This window comes from Polistes canadensis, unplaced genomic scaffold (assembly GCF_001313835.1).
Source record: "Polistes canadensis isolate GaletaPanama2010 unplaced genomic scaffold, ASM131383v1 scaffold_24, whole genome shotgun sequence".
Lineage (NCBI taxonomy): Eukaryota > Metazoa > Arthropoda > Insecta > Hymenoptera > Vespidae > Polistes > Polistes canadensis.
The window spans coordinates 15,431-33,159 of record NW_014569571.1 but is presented as its reverse complement, the minus strand read 5'-3'; the positions used below and the strand labels follow the sequence as shown (position 1 = coordinate 33,159).

The 17,729-nt window shown below is 28.8% G+C and overlaps 1 protein-coding gene across 1 annotated transcript in view; it reads left to right on the top strand.

The window, feature by feature from the left end:
• Window positions 1-2,987: 2,987 nt before the first annotated feature.
• The window catches only part of LOC106783643, a 28,820-nt gene continuing 14,078 nt past the window's right edge, over window positions 2,988-17,729 (top strand). Inside the window, exons 1-10 of the mRNA XM_014742354.1 lie at window positions 2,988-3,481; window positions 8,021-8,055; window positions 9,802-9,930; window positions 10,309-10,557; window positions 10,681-10,833; window positions 11,142-11,306; window positions 11,389-11,604; window positions 12,426-12,649; window positions 13,182-13,314; window positions 13,516-13,603. Coding sequence (XP_014597840.1) covers window positions 3,358-3,481; window positions 8,021-8,055; window positions 9,802-9,930; window positions 10,309-10,557; window positions 10,681-10,833; window positions 11,142-11,306; window positions 11,389-11,604; window positions 12,426-12,649; window positions 13,182-13,314; window positions 13,516-13,603 — 1,516 coding nt within the window. The 5' untranslated portion in view covers window positions 2,988-3,357. The remainder of the gene's footprint in view (window positions 3,482-8,020; window positions 8,056-9,801; window positions 9,931-10,308; window positions 10,558-10,680; window positions 10,834-11,141; window positions 11,307-11,388; window positions 11,605-12,425; window positions 12,650-13,181; window positions 13,315-13,515; window positions 13,604-17,729) is intronic.

Sequence of the window (17,729 nt, the reverse complement as noted above, 5' to 3'; positions counted from 1 at the left end):
ATTGGACTTCATGTACTCGTTTACCTTCGTGTTAAAGAAGAAATGGAAAAGATTACAAGGTCGAACTATCGCAAGACAGAACGTTCGAAAAAGAATAAGAAAAAGAGGTTCGTTTCACCGGAGTAATTAAAGTTTCCTGCTTTTCAAATGTGGATTCGCCGTTGCGTGGCAAATGGCCTGCTTTTTAAATCGTACATTAAAGATCAAGAAAAATAAAAAAAGAAAGAAAGAAAGAAAGAAAGAGAATTTGATAAAAAGAATAATCAAACATTATTAGTATTATTAAACAAGTGATCAGATTGTTGAAAATAAATCTGTACAAACGTGCCTGAGTTAAATTTACCTACAAAAAATTGTTTATATATTGTAGCTAATTATGATATCCAATTAATTAGGAGTATAAATTAATGCAAATTACGTAACCAATCTGTTTCTAATCACTGCAGATCGAAAAAGAAAAATATAAATACGTAATCTTTAAAACATTCCTTTCCTCATTTTCCTTAATCACACGTTTAGATAATATTAGATATGATTTATTGAAGGGAAAATGTTGATGATGTAATTGGGTGGTTAAAATGTGACAGCAATTGATAAGTTGAATGGCATTTTGTTTCTCCGCGTTATCGTACGCCGCCGATCTTATTTATACTTCGGTAGCAACGTTAAATATTTGCAGTGCATGCTTCGCTTATAATCAAGCCTTGATCATAACGGGAATCGTAACGAAGCATATATAGTCAGAAAGACAGAGAGAGAGAGAGAGAGAGAGAGAGAAAGAGAGAGAGATAGACAGACATAGCGAATTGCGTCGATTGTATGCCAATGTAAATCATTTCGTGCTAGTTGATTTGACTCGTACAGATTGCGGTACACACACACACACACAAATTCTTATCTTAAAACTAAATTTCTAAATCGTCTGTTACATACCCAGTGTTTCATTTTGAAGAATATCATCAAATATTTATGATCCTATTGATTTTATAATCAAAAGTTTCAATTAAAAGTTACTAAATTTTTAAAATGGAAATGCAATTTATTATAAAGTTCAATGTTATCAAAATTCAAAAGTCCTAAACATATCCTTTTTTATAGAAATTTAAAATTTATATTTTAATTTTCATGGACTTACTTGATTTTGGTAATCAATGTAACCACTGAAAATTCCTGAAGCTATTACAAAAGCTACCCCCAAAATAACGCTTCTTTGAAACCAAATCGAATCCCATTTGATTTTCATTCTTTTTCGCATCGTCCCGATGACTTTGTTCACCAAATTTGAAACTATTTACAAAATAATATCTATTAATTGAATATACTTTACTAATTTTGTTTTATTTTCAACTAATGTCTATCATTAACAAACATTTAATTACTTACACATGTTACAATTAGTTTTCTCCAAAATATCCACTTCGATGATTCAATCGTTAATCATGAAACTTAGTATAATAAATATAAGAAAATAATTAATCAATGTTTTACTACGACGAAAAATTTTTTTTTTGGCATTGAGACGTATTTAAAACAATATATAAAAGTCATAATACGATATATATCGAAGATAATCGAATGAATGAAGCACACTGATCGAATCGACCTCCGTGAGTCAACTATGAAAATTCGTAAGAAACGAGTCGGTAATGCAAACAAGTTTCTATTCTATTTTATTCTCTAACATGTATATCTTTAAAAATTTAAATAGATTTTTCGATATAGTTATTACTAACAGTTACGATGAACTAATCAATCCAATGATTCATATTTCGTAAGAAAATTAAATGATTCATCGAAAAGTTTTATTTATTTTCAAAGATAGAAAAGTTTCCCAAAAACAAATATTACATCAAAACATAAATCGAGAATCAATATTTAAATTAAAGAAAAGCAAAATTAAAAAATCTTGCAATTGAAATAAAAACCGTAGGAACGCTAGCAAGGAACCTTGACAGCAGAAAAAATGAATAAGTATTCTTTATTGCACACTATTTACTCAATCACAATCCTTAATTGCTCACTTTATTACATAATTATTTAATTAGTTATTAATAATTAAAAATACAAAAATTTTTTTTCCTATTTCCAAACAAAGCAACGAAGTTTGCAACAACAAACAAAAATGAATAAGTGCTCACTATTTGCTCACTATTTGCTCAACATTATTTTATCAAATATGTTTTATTTATCGTTAATTAGTTGAAAATAATTATTACACTTTGAATAATTATGAAATGGTGAAGTCATGAGTGGGAGATATGTTATACACATGCGCAACTACAAATTCAAAGCGCAAGCACATTTGGAAAAAAATGAAAATAAAGTTGGTATACCTGCAGGGGATATATTTAAAGTTGATTTCCAAAGTAAAAACCTATAAGGTAGTGAAAAGAAATAAGTTAATCGTTCATATAATGTATAAACAATAGGTAAATATTTTTATTTTTTCATTTTCCTACGGTGAAATAAAAAAAAAAACAAAATTAAATGATAATTATTAATTTCAGCGATCGATAAGGAAGAGAGTTAATTGTCCACATTAAAGAAATCCAACATGGCGCCTAGTCGTCTATCAATTAGATACGGTCGATACGTTAGTGCGGAATTAAACTGCATGGCAGCGTGGAAGTAGCGTCGACAAGATGTCCGGTCGATAGAAGTCGGCGTGGCGCGGCTTGGAGTAGACGAGAGACGACGACTGTCTCTTCTCGTTCGTGTCTGTTCTTGGGTTAGAGAGAACGAAAGAAGAGAAGAAAAAAAACGACGAAAAATGAAAGATATAATTTAATTATTAAAAGAGAAACGGGAGTATATATCGTAATCAGTAAAAATAGAGTTATACACGTTGTGTCGAATAAGAGATGTTTGTCATTGACATCCTTTACGTGTGAAAAAAAATAAATCGAGAGAGTTTTTAGTGTGGTAGTAAAAAAGAAGGAAAAGAAGAGAGAGAGAGAGAGAGAGAGAGAGAGAGAGAGAGAGAGAGAGAGAGAGAGAGAGAGAGTGATAGAAAAGAAGGAGGAAAGGTGACGTGTACATATAAAAGAAAGAGATAGAGAATGTGCATTGAGACAAGGATACACGTTGGTAGCAATACGTGCACTCTGGAGCCACCGCTGTGAGAGAGACAAAGACAGAAGGATTTTAAGTCAGACAGACAGGGAGTGAGAGAGAAAGAAAGAAAGAAAGAGAAGTTTCTTTCGATCACGCGTCGAGGAAGATGCGTTCGCGCGTATTAGTAACGCGGAGGACGACGAGGAAAGAGAGGAGGCGCCATCGCGAAATCGTCTTGGTGTTGAATTTAGCGTGAGTCAGTCGTCCCGTCGTGGATCGTAACGGGCGGCCACCACGTACAAGATGGCTTCGGGCGACAATGTGGACGCGATCGAGGTGGTCGAGACGAGCTTCACCGGACCGGCCCAACCTGCTGCTGCTACTTCCGAGGATTCCACGAGGGCCGATCAGTCAGCCGAAGACGACAGTAAGTATTTCTGTCTTTCATATTTCCTTTTCTTTTTCTTTTTATTTGCTTTTTTAATATATATATATTTTGCGTCCTTCCTTTTTATACTCATTGTTAATCTCTTTTTTTCTCTCTCTCTATATCTGTTTTATTAGTTTTTCCTTTATATGTCTATTTCTTTCTATTTCTATCTTTTTATTTTTTTCCGTTCTCGTATTGTCGACATAACCTATAACGAGACACGGAATGAAAGAAAGAAATAGAAAGATGGATATTTACGATTAGTTAAATAAATAAGAGAGATATATACTACTACTACTACTACTATTACTACACTACTACTACTACTACTACTACTACACTCTACTACACTGTTACTTTACTCTTACTACTACTACCTACTATTATTACAATTCTCCGAAAAAGGAAGGACGAATGCGTTCGACAATTCGATATCCTCTTTCAATTTCTCAAATTTTCCTTTGCTATGTTATACTTCGGTCGATTATTCTTACATTAGACCATGCCGAAGACTAAAGTACTAAAGACTAAAAAGAAATAAGACAATAAAGAAGCCGTGGGTTCCCTCGGGGAAGCTCCGAAGCGTCTCGTAATCCGGCTCGCTCGAGCACGATTTGACAGCTGATGGGTGTCACCCGTGTCTACCCCCCCCTTCCCACTCTCCTCTCCACCATTTTCCCCTGTCCCCTTTCCTCCCACAATCCATCGTCCATCGTGCGCCACGCGCGTCTTCTCTTCCCGAACGAAATCGATGCCTCTTTTACTTCCCCCCCTTTATCCCTTCTACTCAACCCCTTCTAAAACCACCCTCTCAACTACCCCTCGAACCTTTCTATCTATTTTTCTCCATCGATTGTGTCCATTATTCGATCACACGAATATATCTGCTCCGGTGCGCCGGTTATTGATACTCAATTTTGATAAATAAATATTTTTTATTTTTGTTATATTTTTCTTTTACGTTTGTTCTATCTCTTTCTCTGTTTTAACTTTTTTTTTTAATAATTGTTTATGAATTTTTCTTTTAAACACCAAATTTGAGATAATTAATTATTGACGTATTTGTTTTATCGATTGTCAGATTTGTTGTTCTACATCTTTTTTGTATTAATTATGTGGAGTAATTATTTCGGCGGTGTTTTCACACAATTGATTTTGAGATAATTATTTTTAATATATTAATTTTTATAAACAATTGGTTGTGTGTTATCAAATTTTGTATTTATCGTTTTAGCAATTATTTGATCGATATTAAAATGTGTTTCAAATTAATTTGTATATTATTATTGAGTATGAATCGAATTAACAATAGATTTCTTTTTCAATTTTTTGCAGTAATTACTTATAAATGATATTGAAAAACGTGTGTGGTTTTATTTTTTATATTTCATTCGAGATAATATCGAATTTTTTAATCCCTAATTTAATTGATAATTTTGTAAATAATATTTTTTTCAATTGTATCTGTTAAACGGATTTTTTTTGTTGAAAATAATTTTTCACTGGCTGCAGTCTTTCTTTTTCTTTCTTTATCTTTGTTTCTTTCTTTTTTACTTTTGGCACGCGTGAAAGTAGGAAGAAGGGGCATTGTACCGTTTATCGAACTTACACACACTGATCCGAAGTCTTCAAAACGTGGCCAAAATATGAAAATGTAGTTTAATTTTGTTGAAAATTAGTATTTGGTGTGGTTTTAAGGTCGCTGATTACAAATCTGATATTATCCTTTTGATAAATAGAATATTAAAGACAAAATCGAGAATAATTTAGAATGCATTATCACTGAAAGTAATATTGTGTGTTTAATAATAGGTATTGTGATAGGTAAAATAACAATAAAGAAATATTTAAAAGAAAAAATTATTTATTTATTAGCTTATATATATATTGTGTATTCAATTTATTTTTAATTAAATAAAGTAATAGATAAAGTGTAACGTTTTTAGAAATACGTTTGTGCATTATCGTAAAAAATCATCATAGGTACAAGCTAATGTAGGAACTAGTAGCAAATAATTTTATAATATTTATTAGGTAAACTTTCGATAAACAATTTGAAACCAATTAGAACGCAGAATTTCGCAAGAATTTTTATTTACAATTAAAGCTCTTATTAATAGATATTTCTAATACCGTGCATCACATATAACAATATATTTATCATTAGCAATTATACATTTATTACTTGTATAAATATTGAAAAACATAATTGTTAGTCGAAAATTTCATATCCATACTTTGAAATCGGTCAGATATTAACTTTATTATACGCGTTTAAAATAACCGTTATTCTCGGAGAACAGCGAGTCAGAAATACGGATGTTGTTCTCAACGCTCACGTTTAAATTAAAAAATTTTGCACGTATGCATAAACATTTATTTATTGTAAACAATTGAAACAATCAATACGTTATTCACTGAACATATTTTAAGGATTAAAAGTACCAAATAAAAAACTTGTTTTCGAGTATTGGCCACGTTTTGGGAATTTGAAACCACTGTGAGAGCAACTGTGTATCGCGTGCTGCACGATGCAAGTTGCGTGTTTTGTAACCAAGTATAAAACTTTGAAAGAAAGAGAGAAACAGATACAAAAATAAAGAGATAGAAATGTTACTTGTGCGTCGGTCAAGACGATTAACTCTTAAAACATACTCGCACCGTTAGGCTCAACAAAGTTATTCTCGTAATCTCTCTGACGCACACACTACATAGATTTTGTATGTGTGTGTGTATCTCAAATGTCACAGTGAACATTGTTAACCCTTCGATTATACCATGCCCAGTAACTTTGTTGATTTTTCCCCTTTTTTTTCTTTCTCTTTTTTCATCCTGCAAAGTTCACTCTCTGTTATATCCTACAAATATGTTTACATGTGTGGATTAATGTATGTGTGTGTGTGTGTGTCAAAAGCTTTGATCATTCTATCGTGCATTGCACGTGTATGATGTGTTGTATATACAGGTAGTTCAGTTTAATGAGAATACCTTTTAATATATTTTCTTCTATGTATGCGTGTGTATATGTGTATTTAGGTTGGACAGTTTGATCAAAACATCTCAGTTATTTATGATTTAATGGAAAAAAGTCATTAATTGATGCAGTTCAATATTTTATTTCACTACTGTTTACTAAATTTGTATTAAGTGCACATCTTGATTTCTTTGATATATTAACATTATAATATCTCTTTAAATTATATCTTTTGATACAAATAGATTTATAGTTTATTTTTTTTTTTTATACAGAATAACAATAAAATATTTACCATTATTATTGAGTCAATTTTGATGAGTCTTCTTTTTAATTGATATTTTTCGATAATTATTACGTACCTTGCATCAATTAACTGATTTAAAAAATTTCATACCACCATCACCACCACATGCATCCAATTAAAACGACGTAATTTTGTCCTAAAATTGTTTTCCATAATACCAATAATAATCAAAAAAATATTTACGCGTTCCAATTTAAATGCCCCACCTGGTGTAGTCGGCGCATACATTGTAGTTGAAAAGATTCTTGGTTTAAAATGGTATTCCATTTTACGTTCTTTTCATCTTACAAAAACTCGACAATTTTTGTCACCGTTAAATTTCGAATAACCTGTTCCTTTTATCTGTCGTTTCCATTGAAATGACTCCGTTTTGTATATTCAGCATGTATATACATATATTTTATTGGAAAAGTCATAGCACGGTTAAAGCTTATATCAATTTTTTCTTCTTTTCTATTTTTATATTTTTCTTTTTTTTGTTGAACAACCAACCGGCCTTTGATCTTTTGATCAAAGCCTTCACTACTCCCACCATTACCGCCCACACCACTACCAGCATTCTATGAATTAAACCCAACGTTACCGAAAGTGCTACCTATAAATCAAAGGCTTCTAATTAGACCATATATAGTACATTGATTATCGATTACATTAAACAGAATTTGATTAACACGAGATGTGGTATTCTGGTCCTAGTCCTCGATTTGACTGACGCTTAATATCGATCCTAGTATGATGAAGTGAGTAAGAGAGAAACGAGATGAGAAATAATCGGTTCCTTTTAAAAATGGCGAATACGTTTCATCCCACAAATTGAAATCTGATGAGATCATTTTTCTAACAATAGATTTCACTTCGTAAATATCATATAAAATATTTGGATTTAAATCGAATGTGTGTGTTATTTAAATTTTTTTTTGTTATATATACTTTTGAACAAATGATTATATATAAATGTACAAATTTTATTGATTTTTAAGATATTGTCTTTACTTGTAATATATATAAAAATAAAATGTTTAATTTTTAATTCTTTGCCTCCAAATATTTTAAATTAAACTAATAAATATATGAATTATTCGAATGATCTTAATAATATTTATTTGTAATATAAAATTATATATAAAAATGTTTAATGTGTAATTCTCTTTTATTACTTGTTCCGTTTATTGTTTTAATATTTTCAAGAAAAATAATTTAATAAATGTGAAAAATATATTGTGATATTAAATATTTGCATGTGTTGTTTTTACAGATAAATCCACGGGAGAAAAAGTAACTGCACTCGATGTAAGTATCATTATCTAATCAATACTTATAATACACATTATTGTTTGAAATTTTTCGATCTGTCCCTTTTGAGTTTTCAAGAATAAAGAAATAAAGAAGAAAAAAAGGTTGTTATTGACGCAATTAGTTCGTTTACAATACTATGCTTTCTTGACGCTCGAGAAATACGTATGTACTTATTCGTTTGTACGTCAGAAGATAACGTGTGGCTCCTATCGCATTCAAGTTTTTATCGTCCGACGACGTACATTACAAACAGTGACAAAAAGGAAAATATTTCTACGAATAAGTACGGAATAAAGAGTTGGAATTATTGTTAGAAATAAAACGTAAGGGAAATAATCGAAATTCGACAAAATTTGTCCACATTTTTTTTTTTTGTAAATTTGTAAAAAATATACACACACATACAGAAAAAAGATATAGACGATGAAAAGATTATCTCGTCGTAGTTTGTAAAAAATTGCAAATAATATACATTCGAGAGAGAGAGAGAGGAAAGGAAGAAAAAAATATTGAAGTAGAATATAGATTTTTATTTGTTATTGTTTTTTTTAATATTGAAATAAAAATCTCTAAATAACAGTTTATTTAAATTTATATAAATAGAATAGAATTAAAAATTAAAAAATCGAGATAGAAATATCTCAAAATTCGTTACGTTGTTTATGTTTTTTATTTTCTATTTTCTATATATTCGAGAGCAGATATTTTTGCTAATTAAAATATTGAAAGAGATAATATTTCAATACTTCGTAGAATGTTAACATGTAATAAAAAACGAGACTCTCCTTGCATAACTCTCATAGCTACCGTAGACGAAGAGGTGGGACGGTTCGAGGGAGGAGAATTGGAGGGAGAAGAAAACTAACGTCGCTTCGTTAATCGCTTCGTGTAATACCGACCTCGTAATCATAGTCCTAGTCATCATGTTCGCATTTTTTCTTTCTAATTTACATCTAGAGTTTACAACACATATCTGCACGATGTAATAATCGTTAGCAAATATAAAACAAAAATGAAAATCTTATCGATTATCGTACAATCATTTTTCGATTAAATTTATAATTCTCAGTTTCTATCATATTTAATTTTTGTATTTTCGCAAAAATATAATAAAAGTCACGCTAACGACATTTTATTAATTATAAATAACAACAAATTAATCGGTTGGAATTTTCTAATCAAATGTTTTTTTTTCTGAATACTTTCACATTCCTTTTATTTTTAACGCTAATAATATTTTATGAATTATCCTTCAATAATTGTTAACTAGAATTGGAATCACTATTATTTTTGATTACTTTCATTCTATTTATATTTATTTGTTTATTGCAATGACGATCGATAAAAGAATGTAATTCAAAGTGTACATATGTGTATACAGATATATATGTGACTTAATACATAGTTGGACTTCCTTTTAATTTCCTCGGGTGAAATCAGCTCTATTTCCGGTCTTTAAATACGTTAATCGATTCGTCATCGACTTCTTGATCAACTGCATTTCTACTTTTCTTCTTCATTTCTTTACTTTCTTTCTTTCTTTTTTTTTTTTTAGAAATATTTCTAAAGAATAATTTTTCTATTACAATATTTTCTTTGTTATATTTCATATAATGAATGTCTCTCCTAGAGGATAATTTTTAAATTTAAATAAATAAATTGGTTAATGATATTTACCTAATTTTTTTTTTTTTTTATATCATGACGCAGGAGATAGTAGACGGGTAGTTTATTTTGCAGAATTCAATAACACAGCATGGAACGGCGGGGCTCAAAACCCCTGCGGGGGTGTCGAGAAATAAATCGGAAAGGGAAAGGAAAATTGGACATCGTCGAGTTGGAGTGGGAGGTGAAATTACGTACAAAAAGGTAATACAATCGTGCAAAAAAAATATTAAATCGGTATATAAATTAAGAAAATATTATATTTGATTAGTCAATAAATAATTTAGAATATTTCTTTATTTCAAAACTTGTTTGTTATTCTATATCCAAATAAAAACAACATTACAATATTTCTTAATTAAAATTTATAATATGTTACGTTGAAATAAATAAAGAATTTATATTTAAATATAAAAGGCACATATATTTTTATTTTTTTATATTGGCAATTTTAATATTACTTATTGGTCAATCCAAAAAATATATATATTTATTAATTATTATTATATATATGGTAGTATTTTGTAGGTAAACTTATTGTAATTATATTAATAAATATGTTTTCTTGTACAAAACAAATAGATACAAACGACACAGATTATGGGATCTATACAACTTGGTATACAACATGCGGTCGGTGGTCTGGCAAGTAAGCCAGAACGAGATTTGCTCATGCAAGACTTCATGACCGTCGAGACAACGAATTTTCCAAGCGAGGGATCGAATCACACTCCTGCACATCACTTTTCCGAATTTAAATTTAAAAATTACGCCCCAATTGCATTTCGATATTTTAGGGATCTCTTTGGTATTCAACCGGATGACTTTTTGGTAATACTATTTAGCGAAATAATAATTATAATGTGATAATTCGCGTATTTCTTTATAGAATTAGAAGTCACATATATTTTTATATTTAATATTTTCCTATTTATTTTATTTGTTATTTTTTAGATGTCAATGTGTAGCGCCCCTTTGCGCGAGTTATCCAATCCGGGTGCCAGCGGAAGTATATTCTATTTAACGGAGGATGATGAATTTATTATTAAGACTGTACAACATAAAGAGGGAGAGTTCTTGCAAACTCTTCTACCAGGATATTACATGGTAAGAATAATCAGATACACAGATTGACCCATGACAACAGAAAGTTTTTAACAATCCTAGGTAATTGTTAAAAATCAAATACAATAAATCACACAAAATAAAAATATAAATTAACAAACAAAAAGAGTCATTTATTTCTAGTTTCACCACTTGGAACTTTTAACACGCTCTCTACAATTTCGTTGTGACGTTAATTTTGTTATATATCAAATTGTTTCATATATATATATATATCCGCAACAATATGATTTGTTCATTGGGCCAGTGAATCAAATTGACTAATAATCAATGTGTTCTTTCGTTTTCAGAATTTGAATCAGAATCCAAGAACATTGTTACCTAAATTTTTTGGCTTGTATTGTTATCGGTGTAACAGTAAAAATGTTCGATTAGTAGCTATGAATAATCTCCTTCCTTCAGCAGTAAAATTGCATCAAAAATACGATCTCAAAGGATCCACGTATAAAAGAAAAGTATGACGTATGATTTTATTTATTCTAAATTTGATTTTTCTTATCTTATATACTCTTCATATATCTATTTATTATTTTCTAGGCATCAAAGTCAGAAAGATCAAAGTCGTCTCCGACGTATAAGGACTTAGATTTTATGGAGCATCATCCAGAAGGAATTTTTCTGGAAGCTGACACGTACAATGCTCTAGTTAAAACAATTCAACGAGATTGCCGGGTATTGGAAAGCTTCAAGATTATGGATTATTCGCTTCTTGTTGGAATACATAATCTGGATCAGGCTGCAAGAGAAAAAACTGTAAGTAAGAAAATTTATTTATGTATTTGTTTTTCAAATTTATTTAACTGTAGATTTTTTAAACTACTTTGCTTACCCTTACACCAATTTCCGTAAATGAAATGTGAAACAAATTTAATATTGCATTAAACTTTCTTTTTTGCGGAATCATCAATCAACACCGTTATAACATGAATAATAAAAAATTTGGCCGGTAAACTGTCACGTAGAACAGCTGAATTTTTTTATTCAAACCCTAAAGTGTCGTGGAATCCACTTTAGAAATCACTGCCCACTATGCATTCAATCATAGTTGTGTTAATACAAAAAATAACAAAAACAATTAATTCACAATCCTGTAAAAATCATTAATAATCAATAATCAGAGTAATGATTCTTAAAAAAGATGATACTACACTTCGAGGATTGTTTAATATTTTTTATTTAAGTATAAGTTCTTCCATTATAATGACACATAGTAAATAAAAGATTAACAAATATATTTAACACAATCTCCGTTCATTGAATCGAGTCAGAAGTAAATAAATGCACGTGATTGAAACGTGATCAGTACAGGAGCGTATTCACAACTATCAAATACTGTAAAACTGTTCTGCTAGGGTTCCTAAAAGTTCAGCCCTGAATCCAAAGCTTGGCTATCCATTTATCAGTTAATGTGTATCAAGAAAATTTGTATGCATCCATCGCATGCTTAACACGTCAATGTTTAGTTAACTACCCCTGACTCAACAGAAATAGTTGTCGCAATAAATAAAATAATTCCAAGTAAAAATGAAGTAAAAATATTTCAAAAACGTTTCGTTGATTCATTTAATTAGCAGGAACAAAGAATATCGGCCAGTGCGGACGACGAAGTTGGCGAGATGACTGGCGAGGGTGGAGCTTTTAATCAAGCGGAAAGGGAACGTGACAGGGAAGATAGAATAGGTGCTACGGCATTGAATCGATCGAGAAGCATAAACAGGCAAAGATTGGTCGCACATAGTACAGCTATGGAAAGTATTCAAGCTGAAAGCGAACCAATTGACGAAGAGGATGATGTTCCGTGAGTTTTCTTTTACACGTACATTTTTCTTTTCATTCATTATTTTTATTACAATATATAAAAGGTTGGTCAAAAATTCTTTAATAGGCCATCAAAAGTTAATGAGCAATTTTCTTCAAAATTAGCTAATCTTTTTTTTCCTAAATTTTTGGGTATGTGTTTATGTAGTAATATTTTATTATCCATTGTGTAAGAACAAATAAAAAATTAGTATGTATTCCGTATCCTGGCATCATCTTGTTCCTATTTTAAATGCTGACCAAATATATAGAAGTGAAAGTTTTTTTTTTTTGTTTAACTTCATCAATTAACTTTCCACTTATGAAAACGGGTCAATACAATACTACTACATCTACAATAGCGAGCTTAAAGATTTTGTTCAAATTTATTTGTAGAAATCATCTATGAATTTTGTTGACCTACCTAGAAATTTGTGATTCCATCTTATGGAAATTGATTTGTTGAATGTATAAATATCAAGAGAGTTAAGTATCTAAATGTTAAATATAAATTATTATTTTCTTCCTAGCAGTCCTGGCGGTATACCTGCAAGAAATGCTCGTGGTGAACGGCTATTGCTATTTCTTGGTATCATTGACATTTTGCAGAGCTACAGGCTTAAGAAGAAGCTCGAGCATACGTGGAAATCGATGATACACGATGGTGTAAGTTTAACAATTTGTTTATATTATATTACAAATTAACATGTACAATATAAACAAATTTTTCTAGTCATCAATTTATTTATCATTGTATTTTCTATACCATTTAACAATTTGATTTTAATTCGACAACTATAAATCTATAAATACACCAATTAAAATGAATAGATTGAAACAATATTTTTTGTTATTTCTTCTCTTTAGGATACAGTATCAGTACATCGACCAGGATTTTATGCTCAGCGTTTTCAAGACTTTATGGCCAAGACAGTATTCAAGAAGATACCTTCACGTAAGTACCATCCTAATCAGCCTTTACTAGCAAACTTGACGTCAATGTTAACATTAAACAAGGCTCATTCTTAAGTTGTAAGTTTAATTAAGATGAATTGATTATTATCGCGATGGCCATTGCTTTCTGGTTGATGTGATTTATCTCGATTATGATTAATTTTTTGATACTCTTTATTTTTTTTTTCTCTATTTTATATATATATATATATATATATATATATATACACACATATAATAATATTTTTAAAAACGTTGAAACGTAGCTAATTATCTTTGTCATTCAACAATGATATAACGCTTTAACATTTTTCGAAGTTGTCATTACAAATACGAACGTAAAGATAACTATAAAAATGTTTTGTTTTTTAAAACTATTGACTGTGATTATATATCCTTGTCTGTCTGAATACTGTATATATATGTATGTATCACACATATACTGTGGTTCAACCATATGCAATGCTATTCGATGATGTATTTTTCTTTATGTTTATTCTTTTATTTTTAATTTTTCTTTTTTTTTAATTCGATAATCGCGTATTGGAAATGTACTTTACAAAATTATTACAAATATAAAAATACAAGAATTGGAGAGAAAAAGATTTTATAGGAAAAATTAGGATATTTGATTAGAATATAAACAAAAGAAAAAGAAAAAAAAGACAAATGGCATAGCTACCGTTATTTAGCATATGGCTTTTCCCAAACACACACACACTTACATTTATATAATATTAATAGCAATTAATATTTGTCGGTACTTAAGGTTGGAAGAAAGTAATACGTATACGTACATTCATAAACACAAACACAACGCAAATTAAAATATATAAATAGTGCAGTAAGCCGTAAGCTAGGAAAGCTGTATTTTGTTTATCTCCAGTATTCTCATTGTAATCTCATTGAAAAAAAAAAAAAAAAAAAAAAAAAAAAAAAAAAAAAAAAAAAAAAAAAAAAGAAGAAAAAACATACGAAAAACATAAAAAAAACAGAGAGACAGATAATATCTTAATTAATAACACGTACTTATTCGATATTAGCATAATTAACTATGTCCTTTTCCAAAGAGTAACAAGTTCTCGTTTTTAAATGTTCATTTCAAACAATGTCCAATATGTGAGACTATTAATCATATTATTATTATTATTATTATTATTATTATTATTAATATTATTATTATTATTTTTAGGATTATTATTATCGACTATTATTATTATTCTTATTATTATTATTTTTAGGATTATTATTATTTTTATTATTATTATTATTATCGTACAAGTCGATTGTATCTCATTTTGTTTAAATCATGCATTTATCATAAACGATTAAACTACTCGCAAGAAAAGAAAGGAAAAATGAAAAAGTAAAAAAAAAACAAAAGTAAGCAATTTCGCGTAAAAAAAAGAACATATATTATATATAGATATTTATATATTTTATATTTTACAAACTATCTTCCTTTTTCTCATGCAAAAGATAAAAACAGATATATCATAGCCGTCCAGAATAATATTCTAAGAAATTGTAGGAAAGTGTTTTTCTTTTTCAAAGATAACGATAAAAATAATTGCACGGATCTCGCTGGTATCTGAAAATTTCTATTAAATCATTCGCTTTTATAGTAATAAATATATGCATATTTTATGGACAAAAAAGTTCGTGCCGTTTAAATCCAATAGAAACAAATGATACAAAAAAAACCGAAAAACTGCACAAACTTTCTTTTGTCCAACTAATATAAAATAATAAACTATAATAATAACATTATATATTATATATGTGTATAAATGAAATTCGAGCTGCCAAACGTGTAGATTAATATTATCGAACAAATTCACGAACAATTAAAACGTGATATTTGAATAAGTAATACGCCATATCGATAGCACAAATTTGTAGTTGTTTAATGTAGGATTAATCATTGTTTTAAATTTATTAAGATATTTTCGGATACCTTCGGAGATAATTCATATAAAAAAATATAAATCAATCAGAGTAGTGTATATAGATGTATAACAAAACTATCCGGAGAAAAGAAAAAAGAAACATTAACCAGTAATTGTATAATCACTTATTGGGTTTTGTTTTGGTGTAACTAATTGCTAACACAATGTATACGCACATTTATATTTTCATTTTTTATTTTATCTCATTCGTTTTATTTTTTTCTTCTCATTTTTATACATTTAATTTGTTTTAATTTATTTTATCTCGGTTTATATATAAAAAAAAAAAAGTTAATCTCATGTTCGTTCATCATTTTAACATTCTCGTCCGAAGACAGTATTTAAATACAATTAATTAATTAATTAATTTAAAGAAAAAAAAATTACATTTAAACGAGCAGTATTTTATTCGGCTAATTTGTAAAATTAATTTAATCGATAGTCTCTGTTCACTGGTGTCCACAAAACATAGCTGAGTATTTGAACATTGTCGGATATAAGTAGAAATGAATTATATTTTATTCGTTAATTAGCATATACAAATGAAATTATATAATAATAATAATAAAAAAATTTGACCTCAACTGTATACTTCCTATGCGTGTGTTGACTTGATTGCGTATTGCAATTAAATATTTATATATAATAAAGAAAAAAACAAACAGTTCCTCGATAAGCAAGTACTTACCTGTGTGCCAAAGTTTTGTAAGACTTGTTTATACATTTATATATATATATACATACACACACACACATTGTATATTATTTAAATAATAATAATAATTGGTAGAGTGCACATGAGTTGCCTCTTCTAATGCTAATTCTATTTACACACAGAGAGCTTTCTATTTTATTATTCATTCGGGTGCTCAATCTGATTAAAGCTTGTTACCGAAAAGGATATAACAGAATGCACGATACGTATTAGTATAATATATAAGTCAGTGATTATGATTATTATATAAATCAGGACTCCTCAAACTTTTCCACTTGGCGACCCCCCTTACCTAAATTAATATTCTCGTAAATCTATAAGTTCTACACTATTTTCTCTTCTACTATCATAAACTCGCAAATATACTATTCGTGTATTGTTTTGAATGAATTTTTGGTTCGTTCAGCGTCAAGTAATTTTTTATTTTTGTTCAAATATTTGCTACTCTATATTATTGGTGATTCGTCAGGGTTGCGTTGAGAAGTTCTGATATAAATAATATATATTTTTTGTACATTTATTCTCTTGTACAATTTAATTTCAAATTGAAAATTATTTCTACAATTTTGTCTTCTTTTTTATCCGATTTGAAACATTTTTTTTTTTTTTTTTTTTTTTTTTTTTTTTTTTTTTTCAAAAATAGAACGTAACAAAAAATATGTATTTTAAATGATCTGAAATGATTAAAAATTAGTCCACTTTCATAATCACCGATTCATATATTCGTATGCAATTGTAATTGATTATTAAAATGATCTGTGATCGATCGTTAGGATCTATTTCAAATAATGACTTATTTTCGTGCTTTTTATCATTTTCTACTGATCGAGAGTTCCTCGTAACGAACAAATTGTCAAAACTTACTTAAGATTTATATACAATAATTGATTTTTTTCGGATTTTGGAAAGAGAAGGAATGAGAGAGAGAGAGAGAGATAAAATGAGTGAGTGAGAAAATGAGGTATGAAAATTAGAGATAGAAATATCTTTTTAAATGTTAAACAAAAATTACAAAACCAAAAAAAAACAAGAATTATAGAAAGCAAATATTAGAAAGTAGAACAGGAAAGTAAATAGAAACAAAAATATTCAGCTATAAACTCTCACACTGTGGACACCAATGTACAACATTTATATACGTATATATATACATATATACATATTTATATATATACATATATATTTTTTGCCAATAAACATTTTCACGATTGACAATTTCATTTCATTTAAAGAGCCTACCCGCACTACTACTGTCTCACACTCGATTTATTTCTTTATACTTTTATCGTTTTCTTCGTTGTTATTTTATCTTTTTTTTTTTTAAATACAAAATATAATTATTAAACTTTTGATTATGAACAATGTCGCTCTTTTGGTGCTAACGGCGCTTATAGACGCCCAAAAAATGTTTGCTCATATCGAACGATTTTTCCAAACGTTTCGAATTCAAAAGGTTAACAAAA